This window comes from Siphateles boraxobius, unplaced genomic scaffold, assembly GCF_051911475.1.
Source record: "Siphateles boraxobius isolate OS27281-9 unplaced genomic scaffold, OSU_SipBor_1 77, whole genome shotgun sequence".
Lineage (NCBI taxonomy): Eukaryota > Metazoa > Chordata > Actinopteri > Cypriniformes > Leuciscidae > Siphateles > Siphateles boraxobius.
The window spans coordinates 17,159,234-17,184,687 of NW_027509205.1; the positions used below are offsets into that span (position 1 = coordinate 17,159,234).

The window sequence follows — 25,454 nt, forward strand, 5'->3', positions numbered from 1 at the left end:
ACCATTTTATGTGTAAGAGCTAAAGCCTTTTTTTGACAGAACACTTTGAAGAGCTCTTTCCTTTTAAGCGAGTTTTCTCAATAGCCTCTATGTATCATGTCTTTGAGGAAACATTCACATGGGTTATGACACCAATGAAACTTGGATATTTGATTTGTCCCATTGATCCAAAGGACATTTTTGGTCAAGCAGTCATCTAATAGTGATGTAATGTCAGGTCAGGGGGAAAATTGTGTTGAACCACAGATGAAGCGCCGCGCGATTTGGCTGACAAGGATAAAAAAGATTTAACAGTAATGTTTCAGAAGAAACCTCAGAACTTCATTCTGATTCTTCATTCTGGAGCTTTATGTTCCAGTACTCATTCACTTTTATTATATTAAGAAGGTCGTCTTCATGAAAATCACATGAAGTAAAATAAATCTGCACTTTGTAATAAACCCCTTAGGTTAAGAAAACCATTACAATTATAACAAAAAGTGAAGGTTTTATTAACTTTAGGGTTTGCTGCGAAGTGAAAATTTATTCACCTTCATGTGATTTTCAAGTGGTTTAAGCACTATACTTCAAGTCTGAAAGAATATGGTAGCTTTCTATGAAGAATTGAACAAAATTCAAGTTGTTAACCACAGATCTCCTTGATGAAAAAGCACCCTAGTGAAAAATAAATATAAAATGTATTTAAAGTATACTACAAATACATTTCAATATTCATGTACTTAATATAAATACCATGCATAATGTAAATAAATACTAAACGGTACTGTACTACTATACTTAAAGTCTGCTAAATTGGAACAACTAATTTTGAACTTAATGCACTTTAGTTTAGGAAATAGTGCTGAGGTCCAACTAAAGATATAGTTAAGTATATTTGATTGTGCTAAAGTGGAACTATTGCAAGTATACTTTATGTACACTTTAAATATCTTACATTTAAAGACTGATATTATACAGAGATCATACATTCCTTACTAATATTAAACACATTTTAGGCTTAATATTAAGAAATGTGCATTGTGCAATAAAGAGGTTCTCAAAATAAAGTTTAATTATTTATATCAGTAAGTCTCAAGTGATATGTCAGTAAATATGTTAATGGTTTTGTAGTATACTTAGTATGAAATAAATGTATTTTAAAGGGGTCATATAATGCCATTTTTTGTACAAGTTAATATGAATCTTTTGGGTCTAAAAGAAAACTTTGTAATGTACTTTCATTAAAAATACTCATTAATATTGTAAGAAAACACAAATTTTACCTGGTTAAAAACAGCTCTGTTTTCAGCACGCCGTTTCGGTGCATATGCCTTTAAATGATTATGAGGTTTGCTGACTCCGCCCCTCTGTTCTGTGGGGCGTTTTGACAACACAGGTAGAGTTTTGCCTTGACAATAGTTGAGGGTATATTTTGGAGAAAGAATGGCAGCGGGAGTCTCTGAGGAAACATCTGTGCAACCGTATCAATTTGAACCGGAGTCGGACTCGGAACAAGATGACGGCCCCGAAGAAGTTCGACAATTAAGGCTCGAACAGGACGTTTCTGAATGGTTGGTTAACGTAATGTCACTTTGATCTATTTTTGTATGTACTGGCAGGGTAGAGTAACGTTAGTGAGATACAGACAACATGCCGTAATATACCCTGAGTGTAGCCGGATTCATCGTGAAGCCTGCAAGCGATTTGCAAATATTAATATTTAAAGGTTAATAAAACGTTACACTCACTTCTTCTGGAGGTGCAACAGGAACACGAATAGAACACCCAAGAACAGAACACCACAATCGCTTAGATGCCATTCTGATCAACAATGGCAGACTAAGATGACAGCTCGCTCAGGGTGGGTCTGTGTTGAAACGCTGCTGTCAATTATCAATCGTGGGAGGGGCGTCCGATCTAGTGACGTCACAAAATCGAACGGCTCAATTTGAGGCAGGGGAAAACATATAAGGAGATTAAAACAAAATTTTTATCATTATATGATATGAATTTTTATCATTATATGATGGTTGTGTACAGGCACTGCCAACACACATTTCAGTACAATTAACTTGTAAAAGTGCATGTACCATTATATGACCCCTTTAGATGCATTTTGGTATAGGTTTTTTTCACTAGGGCAGCGATGTCTGAACCATTTTGTTGGATTGAATCTTCTGAACATCTGATACTTTGCACTGTTTTGAATAATTTGGACTGATTTGGTTCTTGTGTTTATGATCAAGTCACAATGGTTAACAGCCCGCATGATCGGAAGATGAACAATGCCTCAAATAAAACAAATTCTGTTCAGCTATCATATACTTTAGAAGACCTGAAATATAACGCACGTCGAGACAACTTTGATCAAAACTTTTGATCAAGCTTTTTGAAGTTTGAAGGCCTCAGTCCCTATTGTAACTGCACTGAAAAGTATTTCGAACGGAATTTTTCCTTTTGTGTTCCACGGAAGAAGCTTGAAGCTTCACGTTTTGAGAAAGCTCTTTCCATGTTTTGTGTGCAACATGTTCAGATGGTTCAGGAATGGTTTGTGGGCGGTACGTGGGCACGCCGCCTGAGGCTGTGACTGGCTCCAGGTCTGCTAAGAAACTGTAAAACTAAGAAACTAAATTTCTTGAACAATACTGAAAAAAAATTAGGGCATATTCAAGGCTATAGTAGATTTGAGGTAAAACGTATTATAATTCTTTATTCCATTCGCTTCATATTTAAACAACAGCTATCGGTATCCGTGAAGCATGTTTATCAAGTGTCTCCGAGAGCCAGAGCCGTGTCAGTGTATTAACACTGAATGTCTGACTGATTAGATGGGCCACAGGAAGGCTCTAAATTAATTATTTTGGACTTATGAATGAATGCATTGGGCTTTATCCCTGCAGTGTCTGAGGATCAAGTGTCCGTACGATGCTTTTTAAGAATGCTTCATGTTATTTGATAGATTACTGTTAATTTAGCACCCCGGTTGTATTGTTGTCAATGCACGAAATGATGCCTAACTTATTTAATAGAGTTCACTCAAGTTCACTTTTTGTCCAAAGTGATTCACAGCACACTAAATGCCGCTTGATGTAAAATCGAGTGCGCTGAAACATGATACAGAAATAATCATGAAATATATATTGCATAGAACATTTGTGTGTACATTTTTAATAATTGCAGTGACACTGTGCGTGTCTAAACCAGACTTGAGCGAAAAATATTATAATAATTATAATACCCCTTATAATCAGTGACACTGTCTACACTGGATGTGTAGAAAACGCGAGAAATCCCATACAGTAAACTGATGCCCCATTCTATTTCTGACGTACTCCAAGTGCTCGCGCTACTTCTGACAGTAGGTGGCGACAATTGAGTGAGTTTGGAGGTATTATGAGTCATTCATGCAAACGATTCGTAATGAGAACTGAATATTTTACGTAAAAACATATCTCATTATGCTTCATTAAAATTTACTAATCTACTAAGACTCAAAAAGTGTTTGAACATTGAAATAGTTTATCTGGCAACTGACAATAATGCATATCTGTCAACTGCTGGGCATGACTATGACGACATTTATCAAGCTATAGAAAAAGACAATAAAGTTAACCTAAATAAAGTATTATTTCCATTAATGTTGTTATGTTAATGTACTTGCGTGTGGCATCTGCGATGTTTATGCATTCATAATTCTTCCGTGCCCTTTCTCTCCTTGTGTGCATGAGATTGATTCATTTGAGAAACTGAACGAACAATTCTTCCCCTTAATAAGTGAGCTCATTCACCAATGAGATCATTGAATTTGTGAAGATTTTTAAGCGGGAGCGGGCAGGTGCAGAATAGAACCTCTAGTGTTCGTTCAGTGGGTCTAACCAATGAAATGCTCCTCCTTGACAGTCTGCACCCAAATGCTATAGGTTTTGCTACCATCAGTACTTGACAAGTGACAAATTACAGTAAATTACAGATTTTTTCACGAACGAAAAAACATTATAATCTATACATCTATAACCTCAGTGGGAATAAATGAATATTAATGCACAAAAACGAAAGATAATTTGACTTTTTTTCATTTTAATTCAACGTTTTAGAAAGGATTTTAAGATTATCCTACATAATCTTCACAGTGGGCTGTAAATACCTCACTGTGGGCTGTAATTGGGATAGTGAGAACTGGACTTACCTGATGTCGATCTGCAATAGCTGAGTACATGTGGAAAAGAAACGTGGTGAGTACCATGGCAACCAACAAGGTCACAGAGGGCAAAACATAAGAGAGAATTGGTATCACTTCAGGCGTTCACAGTAGGTGGAGGAACAGAAATAAGAATCAAGAGCAGTAGGAACCAGTGGGTCTACAAGAGGGAGGAACAATACAGTAGGTGGAACAATGGTGGAACCCAAACTTACGGAGGTTTAAGCAGTGGCACGGTGACCTGAGCAGCAACTGCAAGTCAATTTGGAGCAGCAATTTTCTTTCTACACTACAGAAGATGGGATAGAAAGGGAGCAACATTTCAGACAGGAAGGTTAAAGCGTCCCGCTGAGAGCTGCATTGGTTTTAGAATGAGAGGAACAAAAGCTAGAGATGTCAGAGTCTCAAGTAGTGAGGTAAACAGCAGTTCCTTGTGATTCTCATCTTAGCTCTGCAAATTGGTGCAGCTCCACAGTGGCAAAGAGGTTTACGGCATGCAGACCTATGGGTGGGCGGCTGGAGTTTGCAAAAAGCCATATGAGTTGAGCTCTTTGGTCTGAAAATGAAAAGTATTATGTATCATATAGTCAACAGTTAGGTAATACTCTCCAAAATACCAAGCAAAGTAGTGGCAGCATTATTTTAAAGGTCCATTTTTAAGAGGGGTATTCAGAAGTTTGCATATAACTCCTAAGTGTAGAACCAGTATCAGTTGTCGACTTGTGAATATTTTTTTTTTTAGTAGATCAATGACCTGAAGCACAAAGCAAAATCATATAAGAATGGCTTGGGAAAAGTAAGCACAAAAAGAGCTCTGAATGTAAATCGAAAGTATGAAAATTGCTGTCCACTGGCTCGGCTGGAACTGTAAAAGGTGGCTGCTGTTTGTTTGTGGCTCTCAGTGTCTGACGTACGTCTGAGGGACGCGCAGTGGAATGGGGAAAAGAACGCAAGGTGTCGAGATGCGGTTTTAAAAAGTTGAACTTCTTTTAACTTGAGTGCCGTGTTTTTAAAACGCAGTGTAATGCGCGAAAAATCACATGTCCGTCTAGCACGTGTTTACATTAAAAAACAGTGGAATGGAAAAACACATTCTGTGTGAACGGCCCGAATGCAATGATTGGATGAACATTTTATGGTCCTATGCCTTTCACATATGATACATATATACATATAAATACATTTAGACCATTACCCTAGTGATTGCTATCAAGTATCAAGAAGTGAAGAGACTTTCAACCAGCATAACAAAAAAACGTTTCTGGAACAAATCGCCTACCCTGCCTTTAAGTTGCCTACTTTTTGCAACAAGCTACGAGTCATGATTGCACCTATGCTTTCTTAAAATACTGCCTTCGTAGGCAGCACACTAGGTTTCGTAACAGCTTATATCTCCCATATACACCGTTAGTGTTCAGATTTGAAAATAGCTGCTTCACAGTGAAGACTTGCATGACCTTTTTCATGACAAACTCTGAGCTATAAACTTAAATGTTGGTGCAAAATTATGTAACAGAAAACAGCAGAATGATCTTTAGATATGATCTTTAGATAATACATGAACGCGAACGGAAACAGAGTCTAATCTGGCTGTTGCATGACTACATTACACTATCTGTCATGGTAAGTCACTCAAAATAAAGACAAGGAGGGTGAAAAAAATCACAGAATACATGTCTGTGAGACACATGCTTCATGCTTTGTGTGGGAGACTCACTGAGCCAATAAAAAAATAAACACGGCCTCATCTTCCCTGCACAGGCTGTTGCTGAAGCGTGAGAGGCTGTGGGGTTACTATGGCAACAGTGCTGGCAATCCATGTTTTGGGCGCCTGTTTTACAGCTATCATGCCAAGAGTATGTCACCATGTGTTATCAGAGCTTCCTAAGGGGCAGAGTCACAAACACAGGTCTGTAGAACATGCACACGATTGATCATCAAGCAAAGGTGAGCTTGGATGATGAGTCTTTTATGGTTGAGTCAACAGATGTTATGTAGTAATTATAAATATTTGGAAAAACTGTTGGTACTCCCACATATAATTTTTGTGCTCATTTTCGTGGAGCGACTTGTGATTGCTGGGTAGCTAGCTAAATTAGTTAATATTTAGTTAAAATTAATAAAAATCACCCATAGCTGGTCATCAGTTTGTTTGTTTCCTTTAAAATACATTTTTGAGCCTTGCATCTCCTTGGTTTGAAGTTTTCAAAGCTCGTTATAATATTATACTATATAAATATTTTGGTCACACTTTAGAATAGGGTCCAATTCTCACTATTAACTATGACTTTTGTCTCAATAAACTGCTTATTAATAGTAAGGTAGTAGTTAAGTTTAGGTATTGATTAAGGCATGTAAGAATATGATAATGCAGAATAAGGCATTAATACGTATATGCTTTTTAAGTACTAATAAACAGCCAATATCCTAATGCATGCTAATAAGCAAATTAATGGTGAGAAGTGGACCCTAAACTAAAGTGTTACCAATATTTTAAATTAACGTTTATTTTTATATTTTCAGCTTTTGTTTTAATTTTAGTTTAGATTTAAGGAATCTTTGTCTTGTGCTTTTTTTATGCAACCCCATTTCCAGAAAAGTTGGGACATTTTGTAAAATGCAATACAAGCAAGAATCTGTGATTTGTTAATTCAATCAAACCTTTATTTAACTGATAAAAGTATAACGAAAATATTTCCAATGTTTTCACTGACCAATTTAATTGTGTTTTTGATGGCTGCAACACACTGCAAAAAAGTTGGAACATTCAGTTGAATAAGTGCGTGTTGTAAAATACTAGTGAGAAATTACAATTGTAGTGATTAAATATGCACTTAGTTATCACAGAAGCTCTCTCTATTTTGCTGTAGAAACAGTTACACTGCCTTAGATAAGTCTGTCCAAAATCAGCTTCGTGAGCTACCTTCGTGCGCAGGCAACAAATCAGCTGCATACGTTCTCGGACACAGTCCCTGACTTGATCTGAAAGGAAAGCTTGACACAGGTTCTCCTAATGATTGGTAATTGAGTTGTAAAACAGACCTAATTATGTCACAACATGTGCTGAAGGGGGTGACTCACCTCTTTACTGCCTTTAAAAAATACCTCTTGAATTGAATCAGGGATCCATGAAGCCACTGCACATAATGAATTAAATTCCACCTTCATTCTCTGCCTGCACTGTTGCTAAAACACATGTCTCCCAGAGCCAATTACAGTCACATTCTGTGCTCCCTTCAAACCTAAAGCTTTGTTTTTATCCTAATGAGATGAGCAGAGGGTCTTACAGGCAGGAATCATTTATTTTTAACATATTATCTGTAATTCGTAGATTCTCAGCGTCTCAGAAATCTCACTTGTGTCTAAATACATATTAAGTCATATTTTGAAATGATGTAATGTTGAAATTTTACCCGCTTTAAAATGTTTCTGTATTTGAATAAAATGTCACTGTGCAAAACAACTCAATTATATACAGTAAATTAAAAACTTAAGAATGAATAAACTAAACAATAAATATATAATTTAAGATTTAATAAAAATGCTGGGTTTTTTCAAACCATGTTTGTGTCAAATATGGACAAACCCAACCTTTGGTGTACATTTTTTAATTACATTTTCAAACCAACGGTTGGGTTTGTCCATATTTGACCCAAACATGGGTTGAAACAACCCAGCATTTTTAGAGTATATTTATTCTTAAATTATATATTGGAACAATTAAATACTAAAATATTTTTAATTTTAATGCTATATTTTGACATTGAGTTTAGCCTATTTGTTTAGACATTCAAGAATTCTTTCAAATTATTTACAGGTCCAAAGCAAACGGCTTTATGATGTCACATTTCAATCAAGCACACAGAGAAAGCATGAGTGTGAATCAAATTAATCTTCTCTTATGCTGATAACTCGCTCAACCTCTGACCACTGTATAATGATGTGTGTTCAGCTTAGATTTTCAAAGAGTTTTTGTTTTGGCTTCATAGTGTGATTTTTACCCTTACAAAAAGCACTATGATGGTATCTGATCATAATACCATGGCATTTTATATAGGGTGACTTTAGGTTGATTGGGACATTTTTCCCAGTCATCTCATTGGCAAAGAAGTATCCTAATAAACCCGAATTCACCCAACATGGTAGTACCATATTCATATACCATGATAGTGTAAAAAATTGCATGTCCATTCTTTTTCCAGTGTACATTTCATTTTATATGAACATTTTCAAATTCTGAGACCATGGCACTTTATATTAAGGTCAATGAAAGTTTTAAATGGGATTTAGCACATTTTAATATCTTGTACCTGCAGAAACTAATCATTTAAGTCAGTCTTTATGTTAATATGTCTGCTGTAGTAGAATAGATGGGTTCAAATTACTTTATTTGCTCAAAGAACCAAACAAAATGTATAAACCCTGAATTTATATTGTAAACTTAATTAGTATTCTTGCATCGCATGCACATATAGAATATTATATTTTGAGTGTAACTCATCCCACAAAGTTTTGCTACAGAAATGAATGATGTGCTGTTAAGTTTCTAAGGGTGTTTACACAACAACGATGTACTAAAAACAGTAAAGTTTATCCTTTGTGTTTTCCTTGCATTCACACGGATCCGCGAAAATGACTAAAAACGCTGTATCATTCATGCCTGGCCAGTAGTTGGCGATGTCACTTCGTAAAGAAACACTATATGCGATAATAGACTGTACATGTAATACGCATGCACATGACGTCACTGTTTCCACAAATTTACCTTTTTAGTTTACACAGACGATAACGATATAATTTTCAAAAACTTGCATTGCAAAAGGTTGCATTTTCAGTGCCCTAAAACGCTGTTGACGTGTAAATGAACGGTCAAAATGCATGAATATCTTTTCCATTTTAGTTGAAAACTGTGTCGTGAAAGCACATCTAAGCACAAAAATATCATTGACACATCATTACCTCAGTAAAATTCTTGGAGGTGATTAGAAGTTAAGATACTAATGAATGTGTTTCAAGAAACCAATTAAATGTGATGCTAATTTAAAGTTGGAAATCATTCTGAGTCTCCATTCAGTTTTATTGCCATAAGGCAATGACACATGAAATCTAATAGGGTGTAATACAGCATGATCCATTTGGCTTTAGTGCACTACAGCAACCAAAGAAATCAACTCATCTCAAAACCAGAGTTTTATCTGTTTTTTATGTATATTGGTGAAAATGCCAAATCTGAGATGGTTTTTCCAATTTTTTTCAGCCAAACAGTTCAAAATGCTGTAACCAGGCACACGTACAGTCTGCTGTCACGTAATGCCTGGTTAGATCCAACAGGCTCATTTGCAACTATCTGACATGACTTTAGAATCATTGACATTTTTACCTTTTTAAAAGAGGCAGAGAGGTGAGCGAACAATCTGTAGAGTGGGTGGAGAGTGTTTAAATGTGCAACCCTCTCAGAAGCAAATGGGAAAATGATGATTTTTATCACAATAGCACTCTAGTTATTGTCTGATGACCTGTGCTGTTGTTGGAAATGCATCAAGGAGAATTAATGATATGACAGGAGCATCATTCTGATACCTCCTACGGATCACTGCCAACACAAACGGTGCACTAACTAGGACAACTTCCCTTCTCAACACACATTTCCATAGCAACCACTGTGGAACTTTCAGATAAACATGGTCCCGAAGTGAAAATCAGTCTTTTACTGCAATTAGTGGCATGATGCCTTGCAACAAAGCAGAATGTAACCTTTTAATCAGTATTTGAAAGAGAAAGATATATGGTAATTAAGTAAATAGCAAGTGTATTATAGTTTCTCCAGGGAGCAAAAATGTAAGACCGTTTTAAGTTGTTCAAGTCAAGAAACAATTTACTCACCCTCATGTTGTTCTAAACCCATATGATTTTCTCTCTTTTGTAGAAGGTGAATTTAAAGAATATCATGGCCACTATTTTTCATTTCATGAAAGTGAATGAGGACTGTAGGGCTGCCAAGATCCAAAATAAAATAAAAGTAGCCAACATATGCAACATAAAAGACATCCATATATGCTATGTTCTTTTGACTTGGCTCTAAAACGCTCTGAAATAGACTACAAAAGTCATATTAACTACAAAAATAGCTGCCGACTGTAATGTGTGGTGGCAAACAATTTAACATCACTGAATAAGAGACAATCATGTAACAATTGTACTTAAAGGTTATTTATTTTCTTGCACGAAAAGGCCAACATCCATACAGTCATACTGTACAGAACGGCAGCAGAGAGTGACAATGAGAGGAGGGCATCGTACCCATCATACCCCCCCCCCCGCCAAAGGTTATCTCTCTTGGCCAAATGAAGATACTTCTTAGCCATAAATAACTTCGTTAGATCTGCTTATCATATGCTACCCTTGTAGTGGAGGCCCTCTGTCTCGGTCGTACATTAGTCACACATTTGCACGTATACGAAAGTCATACATATAGAACATATTAAATTTCTCCCACAAATGTAAAAGAAGGTTTTCAACATAGTGAACGCTGTGGCCATCTAGAGCTCAAAACTAATCGCAAAACTTCTATGGTCTGTCACAGCCACTGGTTTCAAGTCTGGTTCTTGATTAATCAAATGATTCATTTTATTTAAGAAAAGTCACTATTGAGGTTTGGTGAGGCGAATGAACCGGATGGCAGTGAGGTTTAGGGAGGTGAGTGTAACCAAGGCCGGGTAGTAAAGAACTCTGCAGGTAAACCTCTCTCCCCTGGCCTCAAGAGTCACATCATCGATTGGTGTTAGTGGCTTGTGACCAGCTGAGCCTCAAGGACGATCTCAGGTTATGCTGAGATCGTCCTTGAGGCTCAGCTGGTTTCCTGCATTAGTCCTGTTTCTCATAGACCCATGAATGTGGCGTAGAATCGTGCGGATTATTGAGGAGAGGTGTGCAATATCTTTTATAAGCGATCGGGCATACAATGTTTGCCCGGCGAGCAAAAAATTGAATAAAAAATCCCATAGACTTCACATTGCAACAAACTTTGGTGAGTCATAGCTCTGAGTGAGGATTTTCGTAGAAACATATGGGTTACAACATTTGAAGAGGCTGGCATTCTCTGTAAGAACATACCTCACAATGGCGTTGTACCCCTGGTGGGCAACAGCTGCCCAAATTTGCCCAATAGACATAATATGGTGACGGCCCATGAAACAGGGATTGCACATAAGTATTTGGAAACTTGCATAGGAATTTTGTATTCAAGATAACTCTGAATCACAGTGTCATAGAGACAAGGGAGTGGCCTCTCAGGATCACCATGAAGCTATCAAGCCACTCCCTAGCAACCAAACAGTACCCTAGCAACCGTTTAGCAAGACCTATATCTCTGCATATACCTCACTCAGAGCTATGACTCGCCAAAGTTTGTTGCAATGTTAAGTCTATGGGATTTTTTATCCAATTTTTTGCTCGCCGGGCGAACATCATATGCCCGATCGCTTATAAAAGATATAGCACACCTCTCCTCAATAATCCGCATGATTCTACGCCTCATTCATGGGTCTATGATAAACAGGACTAATGCAGGAAACTATTGCGAAACAAAATAGCAAAAGTTACATCGTTACATACGCTAGCCTAAAATGTGTTATTTGCCTGTGTTTTACCAATAAAGAGTGGTTGTACCATGTCAATGACCTTTCCATTTGATTCATGGTGTCAGAATTATATGACAAAGTGGGTTAATTTGTCTTTGTATGTTGTGCGGTTCACGAGATATGAAAATCTGTATTTTTCGCCACTAGCGTTGACATCACTTCAAGATGGCCGCCAAACAAACCCCACGGGACATTAGTTGACCTCTGCAACATCAATAATTCTTATCTAGACACTATTAGGGTACCAAAAAATAGAATACAAAAAACTGCCAAGCGGGGACATGGGAAACTATTTCTCCTGCTAGACTAATATACCAGAATATAAATGAAATTAAAACTGGTTTGGAACAACATAAGGGTGAGTAATAATTTTACATTTTTGGTGAACTATTCCTTTAAAGATGCATTCCTGTTGTCCTTTATCCAATAGTAACACGCAGTTAGCAAAATACAACAACGAAACATTTCATCCGAACATCCGTGGCTCTTGAAAGCAATATCATTCATAGCTGAGGCTTGTGAGGCTGTCAGCTTAAGTGGTGAATAATTAAAACACATGGCTTTGATGCAAAGCTGAATTATTTGCATAGAGAAAGGGTACCAATTGGGGCTTTTGCTCACATCTCTGCCCCAAGATAACACTGAGCGCATCTGTTGCCATGGCAGCCAACTGTACCTTTAGCACTTTTATGTCTACAGAATGGCCAAAATAATGAAGGAGAAGTGGATGCCCGGCCGCCACACAACACCGCTCACGCTTCAGACCCACTGAGCAGCTAAACATCATCTGCTTATGCTCTAATGAGATGCCAACACACAATAACACTTTTGTTTTCTTGTTTTATTGTCCCCCAATATGTTCATTTTCTGTAATGCTTGAGGGGGATGCACTGCATTGTTATAATGGACTCTTTTCACATTTCCGAGGCTCTCAGAAGCAAAAGTCGTCATAGTTGGGTAAACTTCTAAAGCGGCGAACAGGAGATGACAGCAAATATAATTTTTGTATTTCCATTTGCAATAGCAAAAAATAAATAAAAAATCTGTGATTGTGTTTTGACGCCTTTTTTTCCAAAAGAGGGGGGAAATATTCGGAGATTGATTAAGGTAGTCAGAAGAGAGAAAATGTTAATTTTCCATCACCCCCTCAGCCATTGTATAGACCTTATGTAGCTCTGCTTCTTTTCAGCGCTGCTTGTTGTGTTCTGTCTTCCGGGTTTGTATTTCCACAGCATGAAGGCAAGATCTTACGGATTTATGAATGAACCGCTGTTTTAAAATCTTCCCGGTCTACTAACATTTGTTATGACATCTGCTTCAAACATTACAAAGCTCATAATAACTTTCGTTAACTCTACAATAAGTAAATCTACTTCACCAGCTAATCTCTATTTGACAGCGATGCCATAGAAATATACAGAGTATATATACAGAAGCAATATTTCCGTTCATTTCTCCCATAAAGAGCTATTTTGGCACGTGTTGCTTTTTCAAATCACTGATTGGTGTAATTTTCTGTACAGCATTATCGGTAATGTAGTTAATCACTAGAAATTACATTGTTAAATACAATTACGCTGAAATAACGCAAGCTGACGGCTTCAACAGAAGAAAATACCATTAACAACCCCGTAGCTCAAAGTATGTTTGTCTTTAAAGGTTTAAAAGTTATCATTCAAAATCAATATCTCTATGAAAATGAATGAAGTTTTTACATCCGGAACCAGACCGTTGCACTCGATAGACTGACATCAGTTACCCTTATCTGGGTAACCGTTTTGTTTAGACGCCATATTTGGATATAATGCTGCCTTTATGCTATAGTGAGTTAAGTGTTTGGATTTTCTGTTATGATTGTGAAAAATGTCGCCATTGTAAGTCATTCCTGCTGCATCAAGAATTTTTCAGGGAGAAAACTGGACAATGTAATATATTTTTTTTCCCCTTTTCCGCGTGTACAAACCTAAAGGGAAGCAGGTTCAGGATGGTGATGAGAAGTCGCCGGATAGCAAATCTATTCATAATGTCACTAATTAAAACACTGCCTTTCACTCAATGTTTGGTTGAATTATTAAAATTACCTTTGCAAGGTACGTTTGTCGGCTTGTGAATTAGCAGAACTTGCACACAGCCACTCCAAAACTGTTCACAAGCTTCGAACGATTTGTTGCGAGTTGGTGTGTCGGTGCTTTCTACTGATTGTGACCCACAATCTCTGATTCCTTTCTGTGGCCACGGGTAAGTGAATGACAACAATAAAACTTTCCCAACAAAGAACTACATCAGCATGTTGTGTAAGTGTTATTAGGGATGTTCAGAGAAAGAACAGCACATTCTTGCTCATTATGCACTGCAGTTTAAAATAAAAATGAAAGTAAATAAAACCTGAACTCAGTTTGCAAAGTCATTCTAGTGCTTTCTAAATGCATTCAGCTCACTTCTGACTGTAGAGAGAGTTCAGCAATGTGGGAGAGAGAGAGCAAGTACCATACTGCCTTTCAAAGCAACACAAAGACACTGAGTACTTTCTTTACGATTTCCCCTGCAGCCTCATGTTTTCTATATAAACCGCTCATTTGAGGAGCTCTGGTTCATTTCCTTAGACAAAATAGGGTGGAAATGTTATAGTTTCTCTCACCTGATTACCTGCTCATCCAGGGGGTCCTAATGAGCTGAAGTGGAATTCCCAAACTTCCATTCTGCATGGTTGCTTTCAGCAGAATCTGGACATTGTGATGAGGATACATTTGAAGGTTCAATCTGAACACATCTACAATGGAAATCTGTATGTGGGCAAGGTATTCCGGTGGTTAAAAAACACAAATCTGAAGCTTAAATTTTCATTATAGCAAGATTTTTTAACGTTTTTGAAAGAAATCACTTATGCTCAGCAATGCTGCATTTATTTGATAAAAAAAATTCACTGAAATATGAATACAATTTAAAAGAATATTTCTTGTGATGGCAATACATTACTCCAGTCTTCAGTGTGACATGATCCTTCAGAAATCATTCTAATATTCTGATTTGCTGCTCAAGAAAATTTTTCGATTATTAGCAATATTGAAAACGTTTTTTCTGCTTAAATTTTTTTTGTGGAAACCGTGATATTTTTTTTCAGGATTCTTTGATGAATATTTATTTAAAATAGAAATATTTCATGACAATATAAAAATCGTTGTTAATTTTGATCAGTTTAATGATTCCTTGCTGAACAATAGTATTCATTTTTTTTGTTTAAAAAATCTTGCTGACCTCAACTTTTGAATGGTGTAGCCTATATTAATCCTGTTCCAAAAAACAAAAAAACACACAAAAAATAGCCGTAAAGTTTAGCATAAAGGAACTTCCGGTTGCAATATTGATGTAATTCCCGTAGGTCGCGCTTGCTCCATGCATAGGTTTACTGTCTGTATAGAGATCGCTAAGACATGTGACCAACTGGGCGGCGACGTCATCAGAACGCAAAGAATTATGGGTATGTTTGGCCCGTTTACATGGGCTGGCATAGCAGGCTAGTGTTCAGGCATGAAAAAAATAGAAATAGCGTGAAAAACAGAATAAGCTAATCCTACTAAATGCAGCGGGCTAAAGAAAACATTGTCGGACCATACCAGAAAACTGTCGTTCGTTCAAAAGTAATGTTTTAAGCACCACACTCCTCGCTCTCTCTCATCTATCTGCATGCAGTCAGAATTCATGTCAAGAGAGACGCGATCGATCTGTGTGTGTGTGTGTGTGTGAGAGAGAGAGGGAGAGGCGCGGGCGCGATCGAACAGTGGAAGTTGGAAACATAAAAAAAACATACTCCGTCATTTTGTTCATAGAGGTTATCATTCAAACTGCAAAGTGTTTATATTTGTGTAACTTTCACTCGCAATAAAACACAACATTGTGCTTTTGTCACACTCTAAACTCTTGTCAAACTCTTGTAACCTACAACTGTCACCCAACCAACCACACACAGTTTTAAAAGCAACATCCAACCCCATTTCAAAACAGTCTGTGGGTTACATCTTTTGGACATTAATCATATCGCATTGGTTTTCATTTCTTTTCTTCAGAGCAGTTACATATTCTACATTGATTAAAAAAAATCAAATGTGTTTTTAATGGTAGTATAATTTTATACGAAATTCAATTATTTACCATTCAGATGAGAATAAAGTTAGGGTTCATTAAAATTAAGGAAAACAAATATTGATCCGTTCTTAAAGGATAATTCAGGTATTTAGCACTTGAGTCTATTTTCTAGTTTGTTTTGGATGAACTAAGTTAGAGTGGTGGGTTGAATTTTGACGATGGTCCTGTCTCGACTTTTTGAATCTTTTAGAATCGCCTCTGACCGCTTCAGAGTGGCTGTCTACGAGCATACACAAACATGTCATTAAAACAACACTTAACGTTCGTTTTCAAAACTGTGCAAGAAGGACTATTGCAATTTATAACACAGCATGTAGACGGCATCTTGAACACTGCGTTTTTTCCTCCATGCAATCAAGTCTGGCGCCTTCTGTCTGTGCCGCGGATTCCCAAAATGCTTTGCGTTCACCACTGGCAATACGTCACGATGACGTCACATTAGCAATCTCCATATGGTCGTGGTAGTGTAACTTTGCCCAGACAAGTCTTGTCTCTAATCTCATCCTAATGTTTAAATCTTGATGATATATATTTAGAAAAAGTGTGTTTTAACATCTACCTAAGTGCAGTTCCTTGTTTTATAGCCTACTTTTGCTGCAAAAGCGTTCATTGTAAAAAAAAACAAAAAACTTTTTGTTAAAGGAGCCGTATGTAAGAATGTGGCCACAACTGGTACTGCAATCACTTTCAAATTACTGTTGAGCGGTGTATCCCCTGTCCCTCCTCCCTGACATCGAGGTTGCCAGATAGGCTGCAGGATCCAGCAGGAACGTAGGCTGCTACAAGAAGCTTTTTCTGTTAATTATGTTTATGCTTCAAATGAGAGACGTTTTGCAAAGTAATTATATATCGCAAAAATGTACTAATGGCGTTTAGCCAAATATAATCTTAAAGATGTACGCTCGTATGTGACAGTACATTGTTAGAACAGTAGTTGTTAGTCTAACTTGTAACGGTAAGTATTAACGTAAGGACAAGCCTCTGTCACTGTGTGTAGCCGATATCAAAGATACAGCTATTCATTTAGCTGACCCTATAAGTGAAAGCGACCAGCTGTATTTTTTAACCTACCCTGCAGTACACGTCCATAACGCTAAAATATGTGATGTGAAAGATTACGTGTCATTCTATTATTTTTGGCTTTAGTTCTTGCATCATAAACAATAATGGGCGTGCTAATGTTGTTTTCCTCAGCGTCTCAGCATAATGACAGAGAAACGGGCTCTGAAAATGCATTGCTAATGTTAGTAATAACGACTCTCCGTTTTTATTACCCAAACAATTCCTTTCTTTTTCAATTCGATGACCCACCTTCTCCATATGAGCTAACGTAACGTTACTTTGCACGAACATGCATAACTTTGTTCGACTGTCATGAATATTTGAAATGTCAATTTACATCAAGTACAAGTTAGCCAAACATAGATGAATCTTACCTGTCCAGGAGAAAATTAGCAACGTTTGCATCTGTCTTCAAATTCTTCTCCGTTTTCAGCCGTCTTTATCTTTCAAAGGCATCTCCTATACAGATCCTTGTTTTATTTCGGACTTTGTCACGAAGTATTTCGGATTCATAACGAGTTTTTTTGGTTTCGCAACGTTAGACATTTTTTTTATCCGATTCCAACACGTTTGTAGCTGCAGCTGTGGTAACTAGCAGAGCTAGCAACCTGGATGCCGCAACACTACTGACTACTGATTGGTAGATAGGTGGAGGGTGGCGCATCAGACCAAAATACAACATGACAACATCAACATCAGTTGAGGGCTGCAACTTCACTTTTTAAATGACAATATCCTGGCCGGACTACTGTTGTCAGTGATATAAGTATTTGAAATGAAAATGATTTCTTAATGTCTAGTGACATATCAGGGCCATTTTATGATTACTTGAAATAAATTTCTTACATACAGCTCCTTTAAAGGTATAGTTCAGCCCAAAATTAAAATTTTGTCAGTAATTGCTCACCCTCATGTCGTTCCAGACCCGTAAGAATTTTGTTGATCTTCTGAACACAAATGAAGATCTTTTTAATTAAATCTGAGAGGTTTCTGTCCCTCTATTGACAGGTAGGCCTGCACAACTGACAATACTACGTTTACATGCAGCCAATATTTGGGTTTTGGTCGGGTTAAGGTCACTATTCGGGTTTCTGAAACATTAGGAATAACCCGTTTACATGCGTGAGCAGTGAGAGTTGTTCCTGTATACATGGAATTGCAATATCCCAATGTAAACGGCGACGCACGGTTAGCGTCTGGACGTACGGACAACCTTAAGACGCAATATGCGTCATTTCCGATTCTTCTTCCTGTATCCAAAGACAACAACAGCAGCAACACGCGGATAATGAATAGTTCGGGGCAGATAGCGATCGCCTTTGTTTGCGCTTTGGTGCTGGTACTGACCTCGCTCCAAATGTATGCTGTGCTGCGTCTCGCCATGTTTACTTCGGGTATACTGCACGCGGGTTTTTGTATGCGCCGAGAAGTTCCTCTACTCAAAAGACCAAGATTCCTTGCGAATAGAACATGCGCAGAACACAAATCATTATGGGGATATGCTGATACGCGTTTACATGACCAAAAATTCGGGTTAGAAAAGGGGTACGCCAGGTATCATATCCGGGTTTTTAAAATCCGGGATATGAGCATATTCGGGTTTTTGCCGGTCTTTACATGGCCGTGCGTGACCGGGTTATTGCTAATATCCCGGTTTTGAACGGGTTATTGGCTGCATTTAAACGTAGTCACTGACAGTTCAAAAGTTCATGAACAGATTGTAAAACTAATCCATATGAATTGAGCAGTTTAGTCCAAAACTTCTGAAGAGACACAATCGCTTTATGAGATGAACAGATTTAATTTAGGCTTTTATTCACATATTAACATTCATCAACTCACACATCAGTTGTGGTAAACGGAAGCTCAAGCATGTTCGTTCGACGTATGAGATTTGGTTAAACAACTGAAATGCATTCCTCATTATTGACCAGACAGCTCTTGTGATCAAGAACAACTCTGATTGTTATATCCGAACATGCCTGTTTTAATGGGAAAGCATTTGTTTTAGAAAAGTGCCACCTTACAATTGATAAAACAACCAAGAGAACATTTTATTGGTCATACATTTCGTTGCAAATATAGCCCTGTTTAACAGTATAGAGAAGTGCAACATACACAATATTCAAGAGTCTGAGGTTCGTCATTCAAAGTAACATTACAGTAAATATATTAGTAGTTCACTGCCACAGAAGGAGGCATTTGTGCCATTCTCATGCAAAAAAGCCGTTAGAAAAGCCCTGAAACATATGAGAGGCAGGCCTGGAAAACTTCACATTACTCGGGTGAACGGAAACACAAGTCGACTGGCATATTTTTGCAAAAATTTGGCACAAAAGTGATCAAAATCCATTTAGCTGACAACCACGTTTGAAAGTGCTACGACTATTACCCAAATAAGCATTTTTTTCCTCTTCAGAAATAGCTCCTTGATATAAAAATAAGCTTTAGAACTCAGGCTAAGCAGGCAGTTTGCAGCCACATCAACAACAACAAAAAAAGTACAATATTCAACATGAAAAAAATTGCTTTAAAAAAAGTAGTCTTTCCTTTCTCATCCTATAAAAAAAGCATTTGCTCGGTCCATCATCTCTGCAAAAGAACACAATATGTATCCAAGTGATCATAATAAGGATATTTAAAGTGAAAAACACTCTCATTGTGCACAAAAAGAAACGAAGTGTGCTCAGTCTCACGGCAAAAATAATGAACAAAAGTTGCCAGATTTGTGCTTGTGATTTATATCAATGCATTCCTCTCACAATATAAACTGAATCTGGACCACTACAGACCAACTCCACATGTATTTTAAACAACATGTCCAGTGTAAGATGTCACTTTATAAGAAGGGATATGAAACATGCCCTTAAAGAGAGAAAGCAGACAGAGCCCCGCTTCCTCGGTTCGGATGCCCGCAGCAGGGACTCTCTCCTCGCCTGCTGCCGCACAGTGAAATTCAACCCATACTAAGAGGGACTGCAAAGTGCTTTTGATGCAGAATGCACGTAACCCACGATTTCCTGCCGCTTTAACATCGTCCTTGAGCGTTACACTCCCGCTGATGACTTCTCTGCTGTGTTGTTCAGAACTTCATCAATTCTGTCATCTTCTATTACAACTGAAAGAGAAATCACATGAGGCACACGGGGTCATACATGCTGCCCTTGGAGAAATGACAAGACTTTAGTTTTATTGACAAGAATAGGACAGTCAGGCTTTGCAGCCTGTAGAAAAAAAGAGAGAAACTGACTAATTTAAATAAATACAATAGCATGACGTGCTGAAATTCCTTTAAAACTATTTAAATTATGCAATAGCAATTATGCATGCTGTTTTGCATAACCTGATAATACTGGATAGATGCACATTAAAAATAATATATTTGTTCTTCTTCTTCAAAAAAAAAAAAATTGTCACACTGCGGGACTAATTAATTGAACTGCAAAAAGTTAAATGGTGATTCAAAATTTGATAAATCCACAATTTTTTTTTCAATCTGTGGATTAAAATAGAAATGAATTAAAATAAAGACAAATAAAATAAAATATCTGAAAAAATGTTCATGCTGCTGTCAAGCTAAAAAAACAAACAGCAAGCCAAAAGTTGGCCTGCCATTTCTTTAAATCTCATTTTCTGAAGTCTGAGATTTCAGAGCTTCAAGAACATTATCAGTGAATAATGACTTACATTTCAGTCCCTTTCACAAAACTATCATGAGTAATTATTCAGGAATCATCACTGAGGAATCATTTAAGACAAATAAAATACACAATATGTATTTTATATCTTATTTGGTATATTTTTGATAGCTGTTGTCCGGAACATGTTTTGTGTGTGTGTGTGTGTGTGTGTGTGTGTGTGTGCTCTTTTTGGAGCTTGATAGCTGTGATCTGGACTATTCCTCAGTAATAGCCTATGCTTTTATATGTAAGAACGAAAAAGTTTCTAATTGTCAATTAGCAATCAACAAACAGCAAAATCAATATTACGTAAGATGAAGTCTAATTATGAACAGGCAGACAAGTAAATACAAACGCATCACGCTGACATCATCACGTGATGCCCCAAATTAGCATATTTAAGTCATCGGTATCTTAAAGGTAATGGAAACGAGGCATTACTTCGACGCATTAATTAGCTATTGATGTAGTTTGTTGGATATCAGAACATTAATATATACTTTAAGACTTTAATCAGCACTTATTTTTATTTCACCTACGACACAAAGACAACGTAATTTTTTTTTAATCGTTTTCTCACCTCTCTTACTGCGTCCGATCTGTCCGAGTTTCGGAGCTCGTTTGTTCTGCGCAGAACTGAAGAAGTTACTGTTGTTGTTCTGCAGGCGACAGGTGAGGGATATCTGCTCCTCATCTCCATCATCACCGTAAGGAGAGATGCTCTCTTCGTAAGGCAGCACTTCTGACATGATTCCGTTCACAATAATCGATCAGTATAATAAGACACTCGGTAACCGACGGAGGGCTATGCAAGGCAGGCAAACGCAGCGCAAGAATCTCAACTGTCACGATACGATGTAGATTTATTTTACCTTCACACTATGGGAGTCACTTTCACTTTTCCTGTCGTTACTTACAGGCGATGAGCTGAAGTCATTCGGAAAAACTGATGTAGGTGCAAAACAGGAGCGATGCAACAACACACGGATCCTCAGAGAGCAGAGAGACGTCACTCAGACTCAGACTGCACGGCACGCGCAGAAGCTCCTCCACTCGCCCTCCCCTCCTCTTTTTTTGGGTACTGTGGTGTAGTGGATAGTGTCCAAAACAAGGATGTGGGTTTGAATCCCACTAGGGTTGAACATCATTGCCAACCCAGAAGCTTGTTCATTCTTGTCTTTGCACACATGAGTACTGGTGAAATAATAGGGGTCGGTTGATTCATGCTGTATCATGTTGTCTGAAGCTTCCCTGCCCAAATCATTTTGCAAATGTAGGCTATTTATTTACATTCATGTATTTATTTATTGAACATGGCTGTAAATGTGCCACGAATTAGCCAAAAAGGCTATTTTTCATCCTTAGACACTTGACAGAATCATGTTAAGATGTCCCCCTAAAAACAAATCATCTTATATGAATACAAAAAAACAATATCATAATTAAAATGGCATGACATGGTTTAGGTTGTAGGTTTGAAAAGGGCAAATTCATGAACTGAGAGACTGTTGTGTTTGGTATTTTTTGTTTAGTTTAGAAAAAAAAATCGACTCCAAAACTTGTATATTTATTTATTATGTAGGCCTACCAGAGTTAGCTATGCAGCTAATTTACATCTGTGGGCCCTGGGCAAGGAAAATAAAAGGAAAGGAAAATATTAGGATTATAAGACTAGTATTGCATGAGTTATGTAGCTATTGAAATCTGAGCTATTCAAATCTATACAGATGCTCAACCAAACTAACCGAACCGAACTCAACTGAACTAAGGATTATTTTTACGATCAATATATGAACTTTTAAAGCGTCAAAGTGGTTGTTGCACAGGCTGTCAATGGAGGGACAGAAAGATCTAAGATTTCATCAAAAATATCTTCATTTGTGTTCCGAAGATGAACGAAAGTCTTGCGATCTGGAACGACATGAGGGTGAGTAATGCATGACAGAAGTCTCATTTTTGGGTGAACTAACCCTTTAAGAGCATCACCTAAACAAGCATATCATTTGACTCATATACTTTTTATACTCGTATAACAATATAGGCTACTTACTAGATTACAATCTTAACATAAATGATTGGTTTAGTAGTGATTTATGCAATTTAATCTGTATTTACTACTCAAGCTTTTGAAGATTTCTGGTGGTTTTAATGGTTTAAAGGCATTATGTTGATAGTTCTGCGGCTCTATTAGGGTCATAATTATGTATTTACTCAATTGGCTGATCTCAGTGATAGACGACCCATAGTGATCCTCCTAGAAGATTGAACTGTGATGATAAAGCTAGACAGTTATTTATCTCCATCTACTGGTCGGACACAGTACTCTGCTTACATGTACAATTAATGCAAAATAAAGAAATCTACATGTTCTTTAATCGTTTACATTTTTATAATTTCTTTGTAAAATATGCATAACCAATACAGCTTTTCTTAATCGCAATATAGATAACAATAATTAAGATGAAAGCAAAGAATATCCCCTCAACCCTTCTAAACCAGGAGCATCTAAAATCTAATTGATATCTTCATTGATATCTTCTCTAACAGATTGTATTATTCTAAAGAGCTCCTGTATATGTCTGAACTTCCTAACTCTTCTCCTCGGTTTCCCGCACAGCATGTAGAGGAAGATGGCGCACGCGGACAGGCCAAGCATCACCTTCAAGACCCTGCAGAGCCACAGGTCTCTCTCCTGCTTCTTCAGAAGATTGAGGAGGACGTGCTGGAGGTCCAGAGGTGGGACACAAACCAGGTGGCGCTCTTGCATCATCTTGCACACAACACCAGTCGAGCTGTCAAAATGCATGATTTTGATAAAAAAATATTTTTAATTATTCAAGCTGTCAAAGGTCATATCAGCATCAAACAAGGCAAGCAGAGCAAAAAGTTGGAACATTTTAAAAATGTGATCATAAAACGGATAGTAGCAGTCCCTTGATTCTGATTGGTCAAGCCTCGTTTGAAGCCGTTATAAATTAGTCTACAAACATACACCTGTGAAAACAAATATTTTTATGGACTAACCGTTTTATAAAAGCAAGGTTTATAGTGAATTTAGAACAGCTAAAGGGGGAACGTCGAACTATATTTAATCTTCTGTTCAAAAGTTTGGGATTGGTATGATTTTTTGAAAGGAGTCTCTTATTCACACAAAGGCTGCATTTATTTGATACTAATAAAAATATATGGTAAAAACAGTAATATTGTGAAATATTATTACCATGTAAAATAACTGTTTTCTATTTGAATATATTTTAAAATGTATTTCATTCCTGTGATCAAAGCTGAATTTTCAGCATCATTACTCCAGTCTTCAGTGTCACATGATCCTAGAGAAATCAGTATAATATGATGATTTGCTGCTGTTGAAAACAGTTGTGATGATTAATATTTTTGTGGTAACCATGATATCTTTTTTTCAAGATTATTTGATGAATAGAAAATTCAAAAGAACAACATTTATATGAAACAGAAATCTTTTGTAACATTAGTACAAATGCCTTTACTGTCACTTTTGATCAATGCATGCTTTCTGAATAATAGGATTAATTTCATTCAAAAAAGATCTCTAACTTTTGAATGGTAGTGTATATTAATTCTTCTGCATTTTATTTGAAAGATAATTAATTAATCATTTCTTTCCAAAAAAATCGTTTGAACAATAGTGTCACTACTAGTATTTTCAAACCAGTGTTATTATTTTTATATGTTCAAATCTTCTTATATCATTCATATTTACATATACTTACATGAATTTTTCAATTACATGAGAGTGATACATAACTGTTACATTTTAGTCATGGTTTGTGTTTTGCATAAAGGCAGTCTTTGACTTCCTTTAATGTGATTGGTGGGTGACACAAATATGTATTGCAAACAATAATCTTAACTATGGATCCTTATAGATCTATTCACACAGAGTGAAAAAGTTATGAAATTATCTTTTTTGTTATTCTGCAGAAAACAACTCACAACTTTCTTTTATCTCACAATTCAGATTTTTTATCTCACGACTTTATAACACGCAATTGCGTCTTCATATCACACAATTCTGACTTTACTATTGTTTGAGAAAAAAAAAAGAGTCAGAATTGTGAGATAAAAAGTCGTAATTACTTTTTTAAATTTTTATTGTGATGTGGAAACAAGCTTCCATAGCAGAGTGATATGCAAACAATCTCAACTATTTGCATCACGCTTGATATGAACAGTTTGAGTGTGAAAACCTGTTGCCAATTGTGTACACACACACACACACACACACACACACACACACACACACACACACACACACACACGTTTAACTGAATTCATACCCTTCCAAGTACCATATAGGCTACTCATAATATTAATAATTTTAATTTATAATTAGGTAGAACTTTATTTTAAAGTCCCCATACTATGTACTTATTACAGTAATTACAATAACCGGGTAATAACTAATCCTGAACCTTCCCCTTAACCTAACCTACGTAGTTACCTTATATTATCCAGTACTTCCTTTTGCAAGTAAACTGTAAGTACACAAACTGTAAAATAAAGTGCAACCCATAATTTTAATATTAATGGGCATGGGCATATACAAATGTAGAATATTTACCAGACATCTGTTGCGTGATTCAGCACCTTCTTCTCTTTCAGGACCCTGTTGCAGTTGTCGACAAAAAGGTCGATCAAGGTTTCCTTGACTTTCTGTACAAGTACAAATTGAATGTGAACGTGCAGAAGTTGTAGAGACGGCATCTGGTGAGG

The 25,454-nt window shown here is 36.9% G+C and overlaps 1 protein-coding gene across 1 annotated transcript; it reads right to left on the reverse strand.

Annotated features, from left to right (window-relative positions):
* Positions 1–18,820: 18,820 nt before the first annotated feature.
* On the reverse strand, positions 18,821–21,717 carry camk2n1b (calcium/calmodulin-dependent protein kinase II inhibitor 1b). Its single transcript, XM_077218737.1, has 2 exons — positions 21,283–21,717; positions 18,821–20,140 (listed from the first exon to the last, which is right to left on the reverse strand). The coding sequence occupies exons 1-2, from the start codon at positions 21,449–21,451 to the stop codon at positions 20,070–20,072; spliced, it is 240 nt and encodes a 79-aa protein (XP_077074852.1). The 5' UTR covers positions 21,452–21,717; the 3' UTR covers positions 18,821–20,069.
* Between the last annotated feature and the right edge of the window lie 3,737 nt (positions 21,718–25,454).